We start from the raw sequence: 20,319 nt of genomic DNA, 5'->3' as shown, positions 1-20,319 counted from the left end.
CTTCCGATTGTCAGCCAGTTCAAGTTTTTTGAATTTCTTTGAGACTCTACCAAGATGTTTGCACTCAGCTGTCTGTACAGGCAGTGACTGCACATAAATATTGTTGTGTGTGAATGAATCGCTAACTGAAAAATTTGTTCATGTTACTTTCTGTGTTCAGCCTGTGAGAAGTCTAGCAATTCTCGAACTGCTGCAGACCAGACAAAGTGCTTTATACTTCCTATATGGCACAGGTTTCAACATTACCTGAGTGCATAATGAAGGTGAAGGTGCTAAAACAACAGAAAATTTCAGATCTGCATAGCATCCTCCAACTGCATTACTTTAAGTCTTTCATAAGCTATGATATTATGGAAAGCTGAAAAAATTAATTAAAATTTGTGCCACAACCAGGACTCAAACTCAGGTCTCCTTTGCTTACTAGCCAGAAATGCTAACCATTACAACACGCAGCAGTATGGTCAACATTGCTGCACAGACTACCCAAGTTGAATGCCCTCCCCAACACAAATATCAATCCATATCTTCACCTTATTTTCCCCCTACATTGTCACTATTGCCAGTGCTCTCCAGCACCAGAATGGCACTCTGGCTTTGAACGTAATGGGGAAGTCTTATACCATAAGTGATCTTATAAGCAAATTTTCCCCTCCAAGACATTTAAGTCTCAACTTTATCTACGATAATGACGGAAGCTGAAGACCCCTGTTCTTGCTTACTAGGCCAAAATGCTAACCATTACACCACCACAGCACTATGGTCAACATTGCCGCATTATAAGATCACCTATGGTACAGAACTTCCCCATTAGGTCCAATGCCGGAGAGCCCTGGCAGTAGCAACAATGTGTGTGTGTGTGTGTGTGTGTGTGTGTGTGTGTGTGTGTGTGTGTGTGTGTGTGTGTGGGGGGAGGGGGGGGGGGGGAATAAGCTGAAGATATGAATTGAAGTTTGTGTCTGGGAGGGCATTTAACTTGGATACTTTGTGCACCAATGTTGACCATAGCACTGCAGTGGTGTAATGGTTAGCATTGCTGGTATGCAAGAAGACCTGGGTTTGAGTCCCAGCCGTGGCATAAATTTTAATTAATGTTTTCAGATTTCATCATTATCATAGATAAAAATGAGGCTTAAATATTTCAGAGAAAATTTAATTATAAGAGCTTTCATAAACACTTATTAATTTGCTCACTACAGTATCATTTGTACTTATATATGATGTAATATACTGCAACATCAAAAGGAATGTCTCTTTGTCCAAGAGAGTGAAGCCAGTCCTCTTTTTCAATATTTAGATCCTCTAAAATCTTAACATGCGAAAACATTACAAATTTAGAAGACAGCTTTCGAAATAATAGCAGTAGACAGAATAACTAGCTTACATAATCAAATTTAATTAATCCGGACATGGCCAGAAAATACTCTGCACCTTCAGACTACTGATTCAGGACTGTACTGCTATCGGAAGATGTCAATGCAAACTGAATATTGCACACCGGATGAGCAGAAAGTTGTCGTGAACATTGCCTGCTCACACAAACCTGAGCATGTAAAAGACCCATGAAAAAGCCCTGTGATCATTTACATTGCTATTCTTTACACAATATGTAATGCATATTGTTTTGAGTTTCAACCAGTTCATACTATTCAGAATTTCTTTGCATCTTGTTCACGTTTATCAGAATCTGAGACTGTTCCATAATTTAACTACCCTACTGCCGTTCAAAATCCCATTTTTTACAAAACGTTCCCCCTCTACACTACCACTAAACAGAACAGCGTACCAATCTATATGAGAATCCAGTAAATATAACTGTTGCAACACATTACTTAAAAATTTTCTTTATTTCCCTAAAAATGGAGGCTAGGGATTTCATGAACCACTTCTGTGTCATACATACATCTCTAAAGTTGTAATATACATCAAAACCAACACTCCTCCTCCTTTGTACTTTCAAGCAAAGTCACTTGTAATGCTATACTCATATTACAATTGTATGCACAAAATAGTATCAGGGATATTTACATATAAAAACGTTTGCTGTAATAAAACTCTCCACAGTACACACAAAGCATAACAGTTACACATAGGCTACTACCCAAATTTAAACAATTATTACATTTCTTTCAACTTACACATAAAGTCACTAATATTTATATTTTCCTTCACTGCATTAATTATTGTACTTGACATTGCACATTATGCATTTGTGTAATATACCTTTTACCAAATGCATGTGAAACAAGCCCACAAAGGATTAGTTTGACATAGTCACTACTACATTCACTCGTAAAATCTAGAAAATTAAACAGAACTTCTTGACTGACACACAGTAAATAAATATATCCTCTGCAGGAATGTTTCTCTTTACGACAGGATGAAACGTGACACTACATCAGTTCCAAAAACAAATTTCCCACATGGATCAGTCACATTCCATAGGAACTGCACTACCTGAGGTTTCGCTTGTTTCATTTTCTGTATTCTCTACAGTTTCCATTTGTTCACAAGGTGCACTTTCCCCTACAGTAGTTTCACTTTTCGCCCTGTCATCTATCTCACTTTGTTCACCAGCCTGTGTATCTTCATCCGTTCTTGTAGCCTCAGAAATCTCTTCAGCTTCCAGTTTATTTTCTGCTATTTGACTTGAGCTTTCCACTTCTTCACTTTCAGGACTCTGTGTTGTAGCCACAGATTCTTTTTCTGAACTTTGAATACAAGCTGCAGTGCTGTTTTCTGAATCCTCTGCTTTCTCAGCAGAATCTGTTTCCAGGTTGAGTGTGCTTTCTGCAGTTTCACTTACTGTTTCTAGATTGAGTGTGCTTTCTGCAGTTTCACTTACTGTTTCTTGTTCTTGCTTAACTGACTCACTTCCATTCAATTCTGTGATCTCATCATCCAAATAAATACAGACTTCAGTCTCAGAATGACATTCCAATTTTACTGTGGCCTCATCTGGGATGTCAGATTCTACAGAATTACTTGTCAAATCACTTTGAACTGTTAGGTAAGTAACAGGTTTCTCCTCGTCCTTAAGCACTTGCTGCAACTTTCTTTCGTCGTCGTCGTCTTCTGGCGTTGAGGCGCATGCTTTAGACTTCTCTAGTGTCTTGTTGCCAGTTGACAGTCTTGCACCAGAATTTTCAGCTGCGTTTTCTGATGCTATTACTGGTGCAATTCTTATTTGGACATCTTTTAAGGCAGAATAAAATACATCAGACTTTGCCTGTAAGGTATAAATCAGGAAGTCAATTTAAAATACTGATAACATGACTTAAAAATGTACTCAAGTTATGTTCTAGCTAATGCAATAACCAATATTCTTTAAATGTTACTACAATAGAACATGCTTACCAAATGTTATAAATTTACTTTGTTTTCCACTGGACATGGTACACATGTTTTAAATAAATTGATGTGCATTTGCCAGATATTTCATTACTACTATTACTAAGCAAGTAAATCAATACGAAAATAAATAAGCACATAACACAAACATGTAAACCAACTGTGAAAGCCTGCAGCATACCATCATCTAAACAAGACATGAATGAACTGTAAGTAATAGCTTAACAAATAAAATAAGGTAAGAATGGTCAATGACAATATTGCCTGTTCAGATAAGAAGTGGCTTTTGATGAGACCAAAAGTGCACTGAGGTCTTGAATGGAATTACACTACTATACTGTAACTTTAGACTGTTAATGATCATGATCATGATCATGATCTTCTCTGCTCAGTGACACGTAGCATGACCTCACAAAAAATGGTGTGGAGGCAATGATGTGAAGGTTAATTCAAAAAGCTCAATTATGAGAGATTTACATTAGAAAAATGAGGAGTCTCTTTTAATTAACAATTTTGCTCTTTTATTTTAAAACTGAAGTGTATTCAATGTCCAGAAATATAATTAACTGAATTGCTGTATTACCAGGCACTTCGGGAAACACAGGACAGGGAAAGATGAGGAGGGAAGTTGGTAGTGTTCTCTTGCGAAAGAACTATCATGACATTTGCCTAAAGCAATTTCAGGTATCAGGAAAAATCTAAATCTGGACAGCCAGGTACAGTTTGAATCGCAAGTACAAGCGTATGAGGAACTCCTGTTTTTTCTTGATGTGAGACAAAGGTATCAAGGTAACAAGACGAGAGAATGAATCAACCACCAGAAATGGGATTTTTATGACAGATCAAAGAGTGATTTTACTAGGTAAAATTAAAAGTAATTGTATCCTTAGAGAGCTTAATAAAATGACCAATGAACTACACAGACAACAAAGATTATGGATGACTGAAGAGTGTCTCCCTTGACTCACATTCTTTCATAAACTGAAAGCAAAATGAAACATCTGATGATTGTAAGCCAAGTGAAATCAACAGTTTCATTAGTTTTATAATCAGATATTTTTACTGAACCTTGGTGGAAGGAGGTGAAGAAGAAAACATAAGAAGAAGATGTGTCTTCCATGGAACTTACTTTAACATTTGTTAATTCCTCTTCAGTTTCTGCTAGTTTGCTTCTATAATCATGAAGTTCCTGAGTTAGTTCCTTTGCTGTGCTTGTCAATACCTTAGTGTGTTCTTTCATCACACCAAGATCACGCTTAATATTCATCATTTTGTTTTCGGTATCAAGGCGTGCCTTCTCACTCCTCTGAAGCTGCTGCATCAGCTTCTCTATATCCAGAAGGCAACCTTTATACATTATGAAACCTGAAAATCCAGAAGAATTGCATTATAGGTGATAAGTTATTTAAGTATTCTGATATTGGAATGAGGAGTCTTCATATGGTGTGGATTTGACACAAAGAAGAACAAACTACAGTACACTACCAACTTTGGTGTGATATGGTTCTTCATTTTATTCTGGCACATTTAATAACAAAACAATCCCTAGTTGTTAGTGTCTAAAGAGAATAGCCATGGATTATTTGTGCTAAATTGGAAATGGCTTTGAGCTCAATTTACATGAGTACTATATTTTCAGCCTCAACATTTTCTATAAGTATCTCAAAAATACTCATACAATACTGTGTAGACAAAGGCTTTCATTTACTTAAAGATGGTAATATTATCTCCAATTTGTCACACTGTCACTTCACTTTATTAACAACAGGTCCTGCGATATTTGACACACATAATGATTTAGTTGTAGTCTCAGCACACTCACTATGGAAGTATGTCACACATAAATTAAAAACACTAGTAAATTCTAACTTGGAGCTTCAGTATATAATCCTATGAGAACAGATTAGTTTAAATACGGGATATGATCTGCCGTATAAAATTCCAGACACATAAAAATAGAAAACGCTGTTACTTACCACACAGCAGCAAGCCGAGTTAGTTTGCCTTTTCCCAGAAACTTGCAGCTCCGTGAAAAGTGATGATAATGATAAAGATTATTAAAAGTTCCGAAAACCCTCAGTATCTGAAATAGGGTGTCCAATTACTGTCACTGTGGTCTAACTGGATGACATGTCAGTTCACATTTTGTGATGTCTTTCCCATAAGGCCGTGAGCTAGGAACACATGCTAAATGCTGATACCTCAATTGTCACTTTCAATACTTTGTAACATTACCAATTCCCCACACTGGCCCTGTCAGACCACTGTGCTGTGTGGCCACTATGTTATGATCTGCCAAATGCAACATTTGGATGCAGTATGCAGGGTATGAGTTCAGTATTACTCTGTACTGGACATTTGTCAGCATCCCAGATCTTGGAGCCACTACTTCACACTCAAGTAGCTCCTCAATTAGCTTTCAGACTGAAATTCACAACAGCTGCTAATTTGTGTCCACTTGTCAGGGACTTCTAACCAGAATAATTAAGTTTCCCATACAAAGCTTTTCACTTAATGGGACAAGAAGTAAATCAACAAATACTTTCTGTTGATCAGGTCATCCAACTGCTACTCAGGTACTACAAAAAATTTAATATTAAGAAATGCATGTGCTATCTTCCCCACACTGATGTACATTAAGTACTAATTCCTCATTTACTGCCTTTTATTTAAAAGTATACTCTATCTCAATATGTTCAGTTGCAGATACAAATGTTTACTGGATATGTTGATGATCAAATTCCTGAATTTCTGGAACAAACTTTTGAAACAGCTCCTTGAGTAACTTGTAGGATATTATTATTATTATTATTATTATTATTATTATTTCTTTCTTTGCTCAGACGCTATGACTGGTCAAAAATGGAAAGTGACGCGGACCTTGATCAAGCATGACTTCCTTTTAACTACACGGTATGTGTTACATTGCATTTAGGAACTTTCGGGTAATTGAACATGTATCAATAATTACAGATTTCTGTAGTTGTATATATAAGTTTGGATGTAGCTGTATTGCATTGATGTACTGTTGGATATTGTGTGGTATGACTCCTGTAGTTGATAGTATAATGTCAACTTTATCCTGATGCCACATATCCTTGACTTCCTCAGCCAGTTGGATGTATTTTTCAATTTTTTCTCCCGTTTTCTTTTGTATATTTGTTGTATTGGGTATGGATATTTTGATTAGTTGTGTTAATTTCTTCTTTTTATTGGTGAGTATGATGTCAGGTTTGTTATGTGGTGTTGTTTTATCTGTTATAATGGTTCTGTTCCAGTATAATTTGTATTCATCATTCTCCAGTACATTTTGTCGTGCATACTTGTATGTGGGAACGTGTTGTTTTATAAGTTTATGTTGTAAGGCAAGCTGTTGATGTATTATTTTTGCTACATTGTCATGTCTTATGGGGTATTCTGTATTTGCTAGTATTGTACATCCGCTTGTATGTGATCTACTGTTTCTATTTGTTGTTTGCAAAGTCTTCATTTATCTGTTGAGGTATTGGGATCTTTAATAATATGCTTGCTGTAATATCTGGTGTTTATTGTTTGATCCTGTATTGCAATCATGAATCCTTCCCTCTCACTTTTCTTAGCCATGTGTTGGATGCGTCTTGATCGATGTGTGGCTGTGTTAGATGATACAGGTACTTGCCATGTAGTGTTTTCTTTTTCCAATTTACTTTCTTCATATCTGTAGATGTTATGTGATCTAAAGGGTTGTAGAAGTGGTTTTGAAATTGCAGTGGTGTAGTCGATGTATTTATATGAGTGATTGCTTTGTGTATTTTGCTAGTTTCTGCTCGTTCTGGAAAGAATTTTCTACCTGTCCATAATGTAGGTTTTTTATGTCGATAAATCCCCTTCCTTTCTGCTTACTGTGAATCTTTCTGTTGCTGAATGTATGCGATGTATTCTATATTTGTGGCATTGTGATCGTGTAAGCGTATTGAGTGCTTCTAGGTCTGTGTTACTCCATTTCACTACTCCAAATGAGTAGGTCAATATTGGTATAGCATAAGTATTTATAATTTTAGTTTTGTTTCTTGCTGCCAATTTTGTTTTCAGTATTTTTATTAGTCTTTGTCTATATTTTTCTTTTAGTTCTTCTTCAATATTTGAATTATCTATTCCTATTTTTTGTTTGTATCCTAGATATTTATAGGCATCTGTTTTTTCCATCGCTTCTATGCAGTCGCTGTGGTTATCCAATACGTAATCTTCTTGTCTAGTGTGTTTTCCCTTGACTATGCTATTTTTCTTACATTTGTCTATTCCCAAAGCCATATTTATATCATTGCTGAATACTTTTGTTATCTTTAGTAATTGGTTGAATTGTTGATTTGTTGCTGCCAGTAGTTAATAGATCATCTATGTATAGCAAACACATGATTTTGTGTGGGTATGTTCCAGTAATATTGTATCCATAATTTGTATTATTTAGCATGTTCGATAGTGGGTTCAGAGTAAGGCAGAACCAGAAAGGACTTAATGAGCCTCCTTGGTATATTCCACACTTAATCTGTATTGGCTGTGATGTGATATTATTTGATTTTGTTTGGATATTAAGTGTGGTTTTCCAATTTTTCATTACTATGTTTAGGAACTGTATCAATTTAGGATCTACTTTGTATATTTCCAATCTTTGTAGTAACCATGAGTGGGATACACTATCCAAAGCTTTTCGGTAATCAATGTATGCGTAGTGTAGCGACCTTTGTTTAGTTTTAGCTTGATATGTTACCTTTGCATCAATTATCAGTTGCTCTTTACATCCTCGTGCTCCTTTGCATCAGCCTTTTTGTTCTTCATTTATAATTTTGTTCTGTGTTGTATGTGTCAATTTCTGTGTAATGACTGAAGTTAATATTTTGTATATTGTTGGTAGGCATGTTATGGGGCGGTATTTAGCTGGGTTTGCTGTGTCTGCTTGATCTTTAGGTTACATATACGTTATTTCATGTGTATCAGGGAATGTGTATGGGTCTGCAATGTAACTGTTAAATAATTTAGTTAGATGTGAATGTGTTGAGATGAACTTTTTTAGCCAGAAATTTGCTATTTTATTTTTTCCAGGGGCTTTCCAATTGCGAGTAGAATTAATTGCTTTGGTGACTTCATGTTGCAAAATTATCACTTCAGGCATTTGTGGTATCATCTTGTATGTGTCTGTTTCTGCTTCTATCCACCGTGCATGCCTGTTATGTTGTACCGGGTTTGACCATATGTTGCTCCAGAAGTGTTCTATGTCTGTTATGTTTGGTGGATTGTCTATGTTAATGTGTGTGTTATCTATTGTCTGGTAAAATTTCTTTTGGTTTGTGTTGAATGTTTGGTTTTGTTTCCTTCTATTTTCACTTTTTTTTGTATCTTCTAAGTCGTTTGGCCCATGCTTGTAATTTCTGCTTCTTTTCATCTAATTGCTCTATTGCTTCTTGTTGTGAGATTTTACCTAACCTTTTTCGTTTTTTGTCTGATATTTCTTTTCTTATAAATTGTGTTAGCTGTCTAATGTCTTTTCTCAGTTTTTCTATTCTGATCTGTAGCCTGTGTTGCCATGCTGGTTTTGTGAGTTTCTTCTGGGTGTTGGTTGGTTCTGATCTCTGCCTAGTGTGTATATTTAGTGTAGTGAGTGCTCCTATATAAACCAGTAGTTTTAACTCTTCCATAGTTGTGTTTTCATTTATTTTGTTGTGTATGATTGTGTTGATAGTTTTTATTGTTGTTTCGACTTGTGGGTTATTTGGCAGTCCATGCAAGAATGGTCTAATGTCTGTATTTGTGTCTTTGTATTCTATATATGTCAGCTGAAATTTTTCTTCTATATCTAACATGTGTGTCACTTCGTGTTCTATTTGTACTTGTTCTGGTGGCAGTCTTAAGATTTCGTTTTTCTCTGATTGTTTAATTGATGCGTGTTGTTTGTTTGTTTGCTCTGGGATGTGTGAGTCCATTACTGTATTTTCTTCTTCTTCTGATTGCACATTATTTTGTTCCAGTATTGTTGTACTTGTTGTTTGATGTTTTCTAATTCTGACTGGGGTATCCTGTTATTTTTTATTATTACACGGATCTGATCAGCTAGTCATTGTTCTGTTAAAAATTTTAATTCTGGGTATCTGGTAATAAATGTTGTGTATACTTGTGATCTGTTTCCAGTTGTGTTGGTTCCTAGGTTTGTTGCTTGGTAATAACAGAACATGAGGTGTCTATTAACTTCATCTGACCATCTCATCCTCCTCTTTGTTTTCCTTATAGGGTGGTTGCAGGAAGCATATCCTGCAAAACACCTCTATTTGGATATAAATCCTTTCCAGTTGGCTGGCAGCGTCGTTACCATTGTGGGCGGGCATAGGGTTCAAGCGTCGTCCTCGACCATGACGGCGCTTGTCCGAGGCTTCTTTAGTTGTGTCCTGAACCACCTAATCACACTAAAAGGGGGGTTAGCCCTATTAGTGGTTTGTTCTTTTCGTCGCCTTTTACGACTGGCAGAACATACTGGAGGCCTATTCTTTTCCCGGGCCTCCATGGGGATGATTATTATTATTATTATTATTATTATTATTATTATTATTACTACTATTATTGTTATTAAACTATATTTTTGTTACATTATTCATGTTTTCTGTTGTGAGCGGGAGCAAAATGCTGTATAACCTGTAGAACTAAAGAACACTACACTCTACAAACGTGGTTTCTTGTAGAACATATGTGTAATAGCCAATGGCAATTTTGCACCAACTTAAATACAGATTAGAAGAGCAATTTGCACGTACCCTCAGGAGTTGATGAAGTCTCCTTTCCTTCATCAGCTATGTCTCTCCTTGCACGTTTTGAAGGTGGTGAGCCAGCAGAACCAAAGTGTGTGAATACAGGCAGGAATCTCTTATTACCTACAACATTATGTTTGAATTATTGCAATAAAGTTGTTTTTATAACATTTATAAATTCCCTATCCATGAAAGTTGAACTGGACTAAATAAATGTTTGAGGACATTTGAAAGAAAGTCTTCTGGTATAATATTAACACGTCAAACAAAAGGGGAATAATATGAACAAAACCACAAAAAGCTCTCTGATCACAACTGTAACTGCTGTTGGTTTTGTTGTGACGAGTGTAGCCCCATGTGTAGATCCATGTCAAACAGTAGGTGCAATTGCAACCATATTTAATAGGACCACAAGGCACTCACTTGGTGATTGCATGGGGGTTGTCTCTTTTCCTAGTGACCAGTATCCTGTGTTCCACTGACACACACACACACACACACACACACACACACACACACACCTCACTATGATACCAAGAACACTGGGACTGGACAAACGAGGAGTCGGGTCAATTGTTCTTCTCAGATGACAGCAGATTTAGTTTGTGTAGTGATTCTGGATGTACCCTCGTTTGGGAAGAGGTAGAAACACATAATACACCCCGGAACATTGTTGAATATGATCATTTTGGTGGTCCATGAGTTATGTGTGCGGTGGCATAATGTGTAGGGGTATGGAACTCCACATCTTTGAACACAGTACTCCTAGTGGTCAACATCACTGTCACACTGCACGCCTTCCCCTTGTGTCTTTTCAGGGGTGTATTCAGTCCTGACTTAATTTTTATGAGTGGCTGTGTGCACCCGCATTGAACAGCATGGGTGGAGGAGCTCTGGGAACAAGAGGATGTTTTGTGAATCGACTGGCCTGCCCATTCTCTTGAACTTAGACACACTGAACACATGTGGGATGTGTTGGGGAGATGTACTGCAACATGCCCATATGTGACAATGACCAGCCAGCTTGTCAACCATGCTGGTGGAGGAATGTAATGCTCTGCCACTATAACTCCTTACCACACATGTTGCAGTATGGGAGCATGTCACAGAACATGCATTATCATCTGTAGTGATCACAGAACCAATGAAGAACCATGTTCCTCCTTTTGTATTATCCAGAGGATCACCAAAAATTTTATGACACAGTTGTAATTATTGTCTTTGAATAAAAGTGTCTATTCTGTTTGTCTCACTGAGTACTTCTTGCAGATACTTTCTGATTTATACTGTAGCAGTTCCTTTTATGCACAAAGTTTCATTGAGCTTGTCACTTGGCAGTGACTTAACAAGCAAATGTTACTTTTGTCCCTAAGTTTCGTGGTTTCACTTCCCGTCTGTTCTTTTTGCTTAGAACTAGCTTGCCCAGTAAGCAATACTCTTTAATGGTGGCATTTGTTAAAACAGTCACCAACTTGCAGGACTGGTCTGAACACGATAGAGCTTATCTAGGCTTTGTCCATACTCTGAAGTAAACAACACTGAGTTGCAGATAATACCTGTGATGGAAATGATGAAACATTGTAATCAATGGTTATCAATATTAGTGAATGTTCCTTCAAATGGGAGAAAACATTAAACTTCCTCATGAACACTGAAACAAAGGTCTATTATTTTCACTCTGTCAAACAGTGTTAAAGTAAAACATTATTTTGAGCTGCATATATAATTAAAATGGAGCCAGCATATACAAGAACTAGCAGCTTATTGTGTGTCCTTTCACTTCCTGTTTAACTTATAGAATTATTTTCTGGGGCAATGCAGCTTAAAAAAATGTATTTATTCAGGAAAATCAAGCACTACAAATATTGTGCGAAGCAGGTAACCAAATATCTTGCAGAGGGCACAATATGTCATGAAACTCACTAGACGCAAAGCCTGTGCAATAAACATGTTTGTTTACTTACAATTATGTGTATAAGACCATTTTCGATACTTCCTATAGGTCTGAGCAAAATCAAGTGCGTCAGATAAATTCATTTTTGAAAACTTTGTTTTGGCAACAACATGTAAAATTAAATTTCTTTTTCCATGTCAAGATATACTATGGATTTTTGTATACTGAGTACAGTGAATAACATGTTTTCTGCTACAGCATCAGCTTTTGTGTTTTATAGAATTTTAGCCTTAGTATTCTTATTCTAAGTATTATTCACACCAAATTTCAGTGTATATCAACAGAAATAGACATATATTTTTGAGAATTTAAGAAAATTATGGGTGTAGAGCCTAACATAAACCATCAAAAACATTTGTCAAATTTTACTACGTTGGCCAAATATTTGACAGTGGACTGTACTGTTTGACATGTTTGTCAAACATAGAATGTGACTGATGTGTTTGGCAGAAATCCTGATTGATGGAAAGTTAGACAAGATGGCGATCATTGCGTTGACATTTTTCTGCAGGTATTCAGTGAAAAATAGCGTTATTACAATTTATCTCACTGTGTCGTAAGATTCCATCAAGAATAAGAGCAAAACAGCACAGGAAATTACAAAACAGATGTGTCACATCTTTCCCAGCTATATATTATGCAGGTAAGAGGTTAAGAAGAAACTCAGTGTTCTACACATGGCATCAAGTGAGAGTGCAATAAAATAAAAAGCTGAACTTCTCCAGTTCTCCCACAAAGATGCAGGCTGTATGTCCACATTGTGAAGTTTTAATAAACTGCCCCTTGTGGACCAAGTAGAGGAGAGCAAATTTTTGTATACTTGTGTCACCTTATTCAAAGTGAAGGTGAAGTGACTCATTTTACAACTTTAACTCTTCATTTGGAGAAAGTTGATGTAACCAACAGGTTCTGAGTGTAATATTTTCTTTAGCAGGTTTTCATGGATATATTTCTCTATCAATTCAATCATTCCCAGGAACAGCATCTTGTTTCCTTTGTCTTCTTTATATACAATGCTGACCTGTACAGGCTTGTTTGACAAAACCATGGGTAGAAAAGAGCAAATTTGTCAAACAAGTTTGATCATTTACAATAACCTTAAGGGGAGCTTCCAATAATTGTTTGCTAGAGCCACATAATACACATGTCAAGTATTTTTCTCTCCCATGCATCTCGTCTTCTTTATGGGAAGTATGGGCTCTGTCACTACTCACCCACTTGACTGTGAGTGGTGTGTCAGCAACATGGCGAAGTTGCTTCTGCAGGGTAGACTGGGACCAGAGAAAACTAGAAGTGTTGTACCCACCCCCCTAACCAACATTTCTGAGGTGTGGGGAACTTTCTGTGTGCCGTGCGAAGAGGAGGAAAATGCAGAAGCATAAGGATCTATTACTCACTGGCACTTCAAACATATGACAAATAATGATACCCCTTATGGAAATGGCAGTGAGGGATGGGAAGGAACAACAGGTGCACTCAATATGTATGCCTGAGGGCCTTGTTCAACATGTTGAAGAGGCTATCCTGGCAACCATAGAAGGAACAGTGTGTAACCAACTGCCAACTGTGGCACATGTTGGGAAAAACAAAGTCTGTCATCTTGGCTCCAAAGTCATACTTGGATCATTCAGTGACTTTGCAGAGAAGATTACAAGGTCATACTTACTCATAAGGTTTCAATGAAGCTCACAATTTGTAGCATTATCCCTAGAATAATTCTGGACCCTTGGTTTTGGGTTGGTTGGAAGGATTGAACCAGATACTTTGAAGCTTCTGTGATAAGCTGGGCTGCTATTTCCTGGACTTGCACTATCAAGTTGAGAACTATAGGGTCCCCCTAAATGGGTCACGTGTGCGCTACACATCAGAGGCAGCAACACAGATAGCCAACTGTGTGTGTGTACACAAGTGTTTTTTAGTTTAGGCAACTTTCCATCCAGCCCAGATAACAACAGCCATAGTGGCACCCGGATGCATCAGTAGAAGATCCAAAGAAATGTCCTGTACAGGCAAGAGTATTAAAATTCTAGCAATTAACTGCCATACCATTCACAACAAAGTGCCAGAGCTTGAAGTGCTCCTAAAAAGCAATAGAGCTCACAAAACACTAGGCACAGAAACATGGTTAAAACATGAAACTGATAACAGTGAAAATTTTGGGGTGAATCTAAATGTTTATTGAAAGGCTAGGATAATGGTAAGTGGAGATGGTGTATTTAATGCAGCAGACTAGAAATTCAAATCCACTGACACACAAATTGAAACAATGCAAATTTTCTGAGCAACACTCCGTAACAAGGCTGGGCATAAACTTCTAACCAGATCCTTCAATTGATCATCAGTTTCACATTCACATGTCACCAAAACCTATAAGCAAAGTTTAAGTGCTAGTGAGCTTAAGTTCCCCAATCATACTGTAATCATCAGGGGAGACTTTAATCATCCAACAATCAACAGGAAAAATAAGATTCAGGATTCTGATGTTGGAATGAGGAGTTCTGCAAAATATTACTAAATGCCTTCTCAGTGAACTACCTAGAACAGATTGATTGGAAACTCATTATGGAAACACATTGGATCTAATGGCAACAAACAGACCCAACTCCTTTCATGATGTCCACGTTGACACTAATATCAGTTATAGCATTTGTGACTAAGATGAAATACACGCAATGATTGAAGTGCCCAGGCAGCACAGAACAATTGTAAGTTTTAACTCCAAGGAATGGAATACAATAAGACAATTCACTTGGACATCAGTCCGCACTACTTGATTGATGCTGAAAGTCAATCATTATGATGCACTGGAATGTTCTTACACAAACGAAGTTTGTGAGGTCGACATCTTGGGGGGAGCAGTACGCTGCTTACGGACAGACTGAAAATATGAGTCCAACAAAACGGTGAGCTAGGACGGTGAGGATGAGGTCCAGTGAGGAGGTGAGCTAGAGCATGGTGAGGATAGAGTCCAATGAGGCAGTACACCTAGAAGATGGCCAATAAGAGGTCCAGCGAGGCAGTAGCTCAAATGCGGTTGAGACAATGTACAACGAGGTTTAGCTTGAAGACCGTCAAAAGTCCATGAATGCTGCGGTGAAGTACTCCTTGATGACTCAGCGATTTGAACTCCAATTGATAAGCTGCTAGTCACAGCTGGCGCTAAGCCTGGAGTGAGAACTGACTGTAGATTGGTTTGGGTGCTGAGCTAAATGCCTGCCTGGTAGAAGGATACTGGCTCAACGTTCCAGGGGCACGCGAATCATGGAAAAGTGTTGCAATGGCAGCATTGTTTACGGTGATGCCGCTCACGCCAAGGATGGCACCCCACAGTAATGTAGCAGCTGCTGGAGGTTCAGCTGAAAACAACCTGGTATGTTTTTATTGTCGTTGGATTGTTTTCGTTTGATCTCCAAAGGCAGTGTTATTAGCGAGCTGCAGCTTCACCATCTGTGGTCCATGACTTTATGGTTACCTGCTGTGTCGCAAGCATCCCTGGCTGCCTAAGAGAGGAATGATGGAGCGTATCTTGGGGATGTCAAAGGGAGGAGGTGCCCCAGGGTCGGGGAAGCAGTCCTTCAAATGAGTGCTCGTGACAGAGGAGGCCTGGACATAGGGAACATTAGCTGAAGGCAGGTGGCCCAGATGTACTCATGACAGATTGGTCCGGCGTGGATCAGAACTAGTAGCAGCGGCATCCACTGTTGTCATCTGGGAAGGACAACTCAGCCCCTCAGGCAGAATATCATCATCATCATCATCATCATCATCATCATCATCATCGTCATCATAGTGGAATGTCAATTGGGCCGCCAAAAGTGATGCCTGGTATAATATCTGGACTGACATAGGCTTGTGTCAAAATTCCCAGGAGTACAACCAGAGGCTGAGGTAAGACCAGCTGGTAGACTGAGAGGGTGTACTGACGAGGAAGGGCTGTAGCCCTGCATGGCACAAGAGGTGGCTGTGGCTGCAAATGGTCCCACTGGCACGAGGGTTCCTAGGAAGGCAGCTTGGCAGGGGTAGTGCAGGCTGTGGATAATTAGAAGGTGTGAAGTAGCTTGCACTGTTGCTTGTCTGAAAACAGTGCAAAAAAATAAAGTGCATGGCCTTTCTAGGAGGAAAGACAGAGGGATGATGGGAGAAGCACGAGATCCTGTAGAATGGAGCATAAGGGACCCAACAAGTGTGAGTTGTGGGCAGGCATAAACAGAGGTGTTGGTCTGCGAGGGCTAAAGCAGAAGTATGTGGCTTCCGTGGCATGGGGCTGGCTGTGGCTGGGCTGGCTGCGGATGTGCCTGCAGCAGATGTGTTGGTGTACTGACAAGAATGAAGGACAGGCAAGGAGCCGAAGAGCTGTGTAGTATGTGCAAGAGCACAGAGGAGGAGGAGGAGGAGGAGGAGGAGGAGGAGGAGGAGGAGGTGGTGGTAGGATGAGGAATGAGTCTTTTATCATCGAGGGAGATGCTTTGGAATGGTGAGTACACACAGGAATACACACATTTGGCATCGAGGAAGGTGTCTTGAAAATGGTTAGTGTGTGAAGGAGCATGAAAATTTGGCGCTAAGAAAGGTACTTCTGAAAGGTGAGTGTGTGTAGGAGCACGAAAATTCAGCATAAAGGGAGGTACCTTGGAATGGGGAGACTGTGCAGGAGCACAGAAAGTGTCATAACAGACACAGATTTGGTCTTGTAAATGAACGAAGGGCAGGGTAGAAATGTCCGCACCAGGATCGAGTAAGCGAAGAACACAATAGGTAGGAGCACCAGATTAGGCACGAAGAAAGGCTCATCATTCAGCATCATTTGAACTGCAGAGTCCCCTGAAGTAATCAGACTGTCCAGCCATGTGAGGAACGTGGGCCAGGATACAACATTTCACTGGATTTCTGAGGTAGCAGTGGCTGGGTTGTTAGTGCTGGGGTGGGGGCAGCATCCAGGTATTAGCTTATGTAAGAGCAGCTCAGAGTCATGTTGTACGTTGCAGACACTGTAAGTGCAGCAAGAGCTGCTCTGGTATGTCAGAAGACTGTGGTGCCATACTGAAAAGAGGCAGTGGGCATCAAGAACATGCATATGCAGCGAGAAACTGGCAACAGTCCAAAGCAAAGTACAGGTATGGAAGGCTGCATTGGGCAAGCACGACAGCATGGAAAGTTTGACAGTCTAGACACTAGTCACTATTGGGACTTACCTCTAAGCCAATTATCTTCATTGCCATAGTAGTGTTTATGATGAAGGAAAACATACTACAATTGAAGTGTCCAGGTAGCAAAGTACAACTGTATGTTTATTAAGACTACATTACAGAATATAATAAAGCAGTTTCCTTTGGTGTCAGTCTGCACTACTCGTTTCAAGCTGAAAGTCAATCACTTATGTTGTACTGGTATGTTCTTACACAAATGAAGCCCACGAGGCCATGGTTGATGGACAGTGGTACATTGATTGAGGATGAACTGAAGATAAAGAGTCCAGTCAAGTGTGTTGAAATACTACTTGTTGGCACTGTGATGTGAATTCCAACTGATGAGCTGCTAGGCCGGATTATGACATGGGAGCAGAGCATTGGGGTGGTGACCCAAATACCAACCCACTGGAAGGATACTGGCTTGGTGTTCCAGGGCATATTGACTCACAGGAGTTAGCAGAGCATTGGGGTGGTGACCCAAATACCAACCCACTGGAAGGATACTGGCTTGGTGTTCCAGGGCATATTGACTCACAGGAGTTAGGTAACACCATGATGGCACCACTGTTTGTGGTAATGTTTATGCCTCTGGAGGTAAGACTGGTGTTGCATGGTAGTCTGGCAGCTACTGGAGTTTGGCTGAAAGCAACTTGGCTTGTGTGTTGCTGTCAGATTACTTTTATTGAATCTCCAGAGGTAGTGTTATTAGTGGGCCAGAGCTTCGGTAACCTGCATTAGACAACTGTATGGTCGGTTGCTCTGCTGCAGGCAGTAGCTTGGTGATACAGCATCAATGACCATGAGGCAAATTTAGCAACAATGATTATCGAAGCAGAAAGGGCAATTAAAAGAAGTAGAAGGATTTATATGTTCAGTAAACTAGATAAAGAGGCAGTAGTGACATATATCGATAAGGAAAACATTTAGTTATGGAGGAGAGCATGTAGAAGAACTGTGACTTACACTCAGAATAATAATTGACCACAAACTTGACAGAAATGTACCTAATAAAACAGTTCAAAATGGGAGGGACCATCCATGGGACAGTCATTGTAAAGGAACTTATAAAAGAACAGTGACTACTGCAAACAGGTGCAAAACAAAGCACAGGGCTAGAGATAAGATAGATGTCGTATGAAAGACATTTCTCTGTCAAGACAGCAATGCATGAAGCCATCACAGACTATCATAGAAGAATGGTATCAAAGGACCTCTCACAAAATATAAAAAAATCTGGCAATATGTAAAAAGGATACCAAATTTAGTGTCCACACACTCATGAACAATACTGGAAGTAAAATTGAGAATATCAAAGCAAACACTCACATGCTGAACTTTTTTATATACTACTTTACACAGGAAAATTGAGGGGTACTGCCCAAATTTAATTCTTACACCACTGTACCTATGTACAGACTCTGCAAGCAATCATGCAGAGCATGGCAGAGGGTACCTTGTACCACTCGCTGACTTTCATGTTCTATTCAAGAATCAAGAAAGGGAAAAACAACTGTCTGCCATCAGTGTCAGCACCAGGAGACCAGCAATTCATATACTTAGCTTTTCTGTTTGTTTTACTAATTTAATTCTAAGTCAGTAAGACAGATCGACTGTGTGCATGCTGTGTTTGGATACAGGAGTAACTGGTTGCAGTTCACAAACAGCTGAAGTCACTTATGGCCACAGTCAGCCATCTGCAGGCTGCTGTCTCAGGATCAGGCACTGGAGGAGGAACTGGCGCACCGTGCACGAGACATTTCAGATGTTGCTAATTTCTCCACAGGCTCTGCTGTTGGGGCACCTTCCAGCGTACCTGATGCAGGTGATCTGTGATCATTGCAGGGGGAGTGGCAGGTTGTTACACAGTCGTTTCACTCAAGGGGGAGAGAGAATGAGCAGGCCCGCCATCTGACCTTGCCGGTTACCCTGCAAATGTACAGGTGGTCGCTGCTTCTGCACGGTCCCAGCAGACAAATGGGGGGAAGGTGTTTGCTAATTACTAGAAGTTCCTCTGTTAATTGTGTTTTGGAGTCCCTCAGGAAAATAGTGTGCAGGATTGGAAATAATTCCAATGTGTACTCTGTGTGACTGCCATGGGGCCTCATCCGAGATGTAGAGGAAGTGCTACTTGCAGCTATCAAGGGTGCTGCAGCCTGTAAGCTGTTGATCATGGTGGCACCAATGATGACTGTTGCTTGGTTTCTGAGACAATCCTCAGTTCCTAAGGGCACTGGGCAGAAGAGCTGAAGGCTGCTGGCCTTGTTGCGAGGTGCTAGCACAGCTCATAATCTGCAGCATTGTATCCAAAGGCAATCAGGGTCCTGTAGGAACAACCTTGATAGGCCGCATGTGCAATACACAAAAGAAGCAGCTACTAAATTAGCAGAGTACTTGTGGGCATGGGTTTTTTTGAGGCTAGGCAGTAGTCTGAGGTTGTCTGATGAACACTTGCCAGTTGATACGTAGAAAGTGAAGCGGACTGTGTGAGGAGTAGAGCATTTTGACTATCAAACTGAAGTAAACTGTCGAAGTATTTGTAACAAGAAACTTCCTGGCAGATTAAAACTGTGTGTCGGACTGAGACTTGAACTCGGGACCTTTTCCTTTCGCAGGCAAGTGCTCTACCAACTGAGCAACCCAAGGAGGACTCGTGCCCCGTCCACACGGCTTTAATTCTGCCAGTACCTCGTACTGCTTGGGTAGCTCAGTTGGTAGAGCACTTGCCCGCGAAAGGCAAAGGCCCTTGTTTGAGTCTCAGTCTGGTACACTGTTTTAATCTTCCAGAAAGTTTCATATCAGTGCACACTCCTGCTGCAGAGTGAAAATCTCATTCTAGCATTTGTAACAAAGTTACTGAACTTACTGCCCTCCAGGAAGTTATTGTGCTCAAATTATTCCCAAAGTGCTGACTGAAATGCAAAGTAGGAAGTACCAAATACTTAGTGAGGAATGGAACAGATATTGAAAAGACAGGTTAGACACTACGGGAAGGAGAGTGTTCATTGCAGTTGACAAAAATATTGTGTCAATCATGGTCAAAATTGAGTATGAATGA

At 39.5% G+C, this 20,319-nt stretch overlaps 1 protein-coding gene across 2 annotated transcripts in view; it reads right to left on the bottom strand.

Moving 5' to 3' along the window:
- Nucleotides 1–1,825: 1,825 nt before the first annotated feature.
- Nucleotides 1,826–20,319, bottom strand: part of LOC126272211 (cell division cycle and apoptosis regulator protein 1-like) — a 269,061-nt gene continuing 250,567 nt past the window's right edge. For both annotated transcript variants that reach the window (XM_049974912.1, XM_049974901.1), the window contains exons 19-21: nt 10,128–10,244; nt 4,478–4,713; nt 1,826–3,226 (exon numbers count right to left, since the gene is read on the bottom strand). In XM_049974912.1, the coding sequence (XP_049830869.1) occupies nt 2,426–3,226; nt 4,478–4,713; nt 10,128–10,244 (1,154 nt within the window). In that variant the 3' untranslated portion in view covers nt 1,826–2,425. The remainder of the gene's footprint in view (nt 3,227–4,477; nt 4,714–10,127; nt 10,245–20,319) is intronic.

This window comes from Schistocerca gregaria, chromosome 1 (genome assembly GCF_023897955.1).
Source record: "Schistocerca gregaria isolate iqSchGreg1 chromosome 1, iqSchGreg1.2, whole genome shotgun sequence".
NCBI lineage: Eukaryota > Metazoa > Arthropoda > Insecta > Orthoptera > Acrididae > Schistocerca > Schistocerca gregaria.
This window is presented reverse-complemented; position numbering and strand designations above follow the sequence as displayed.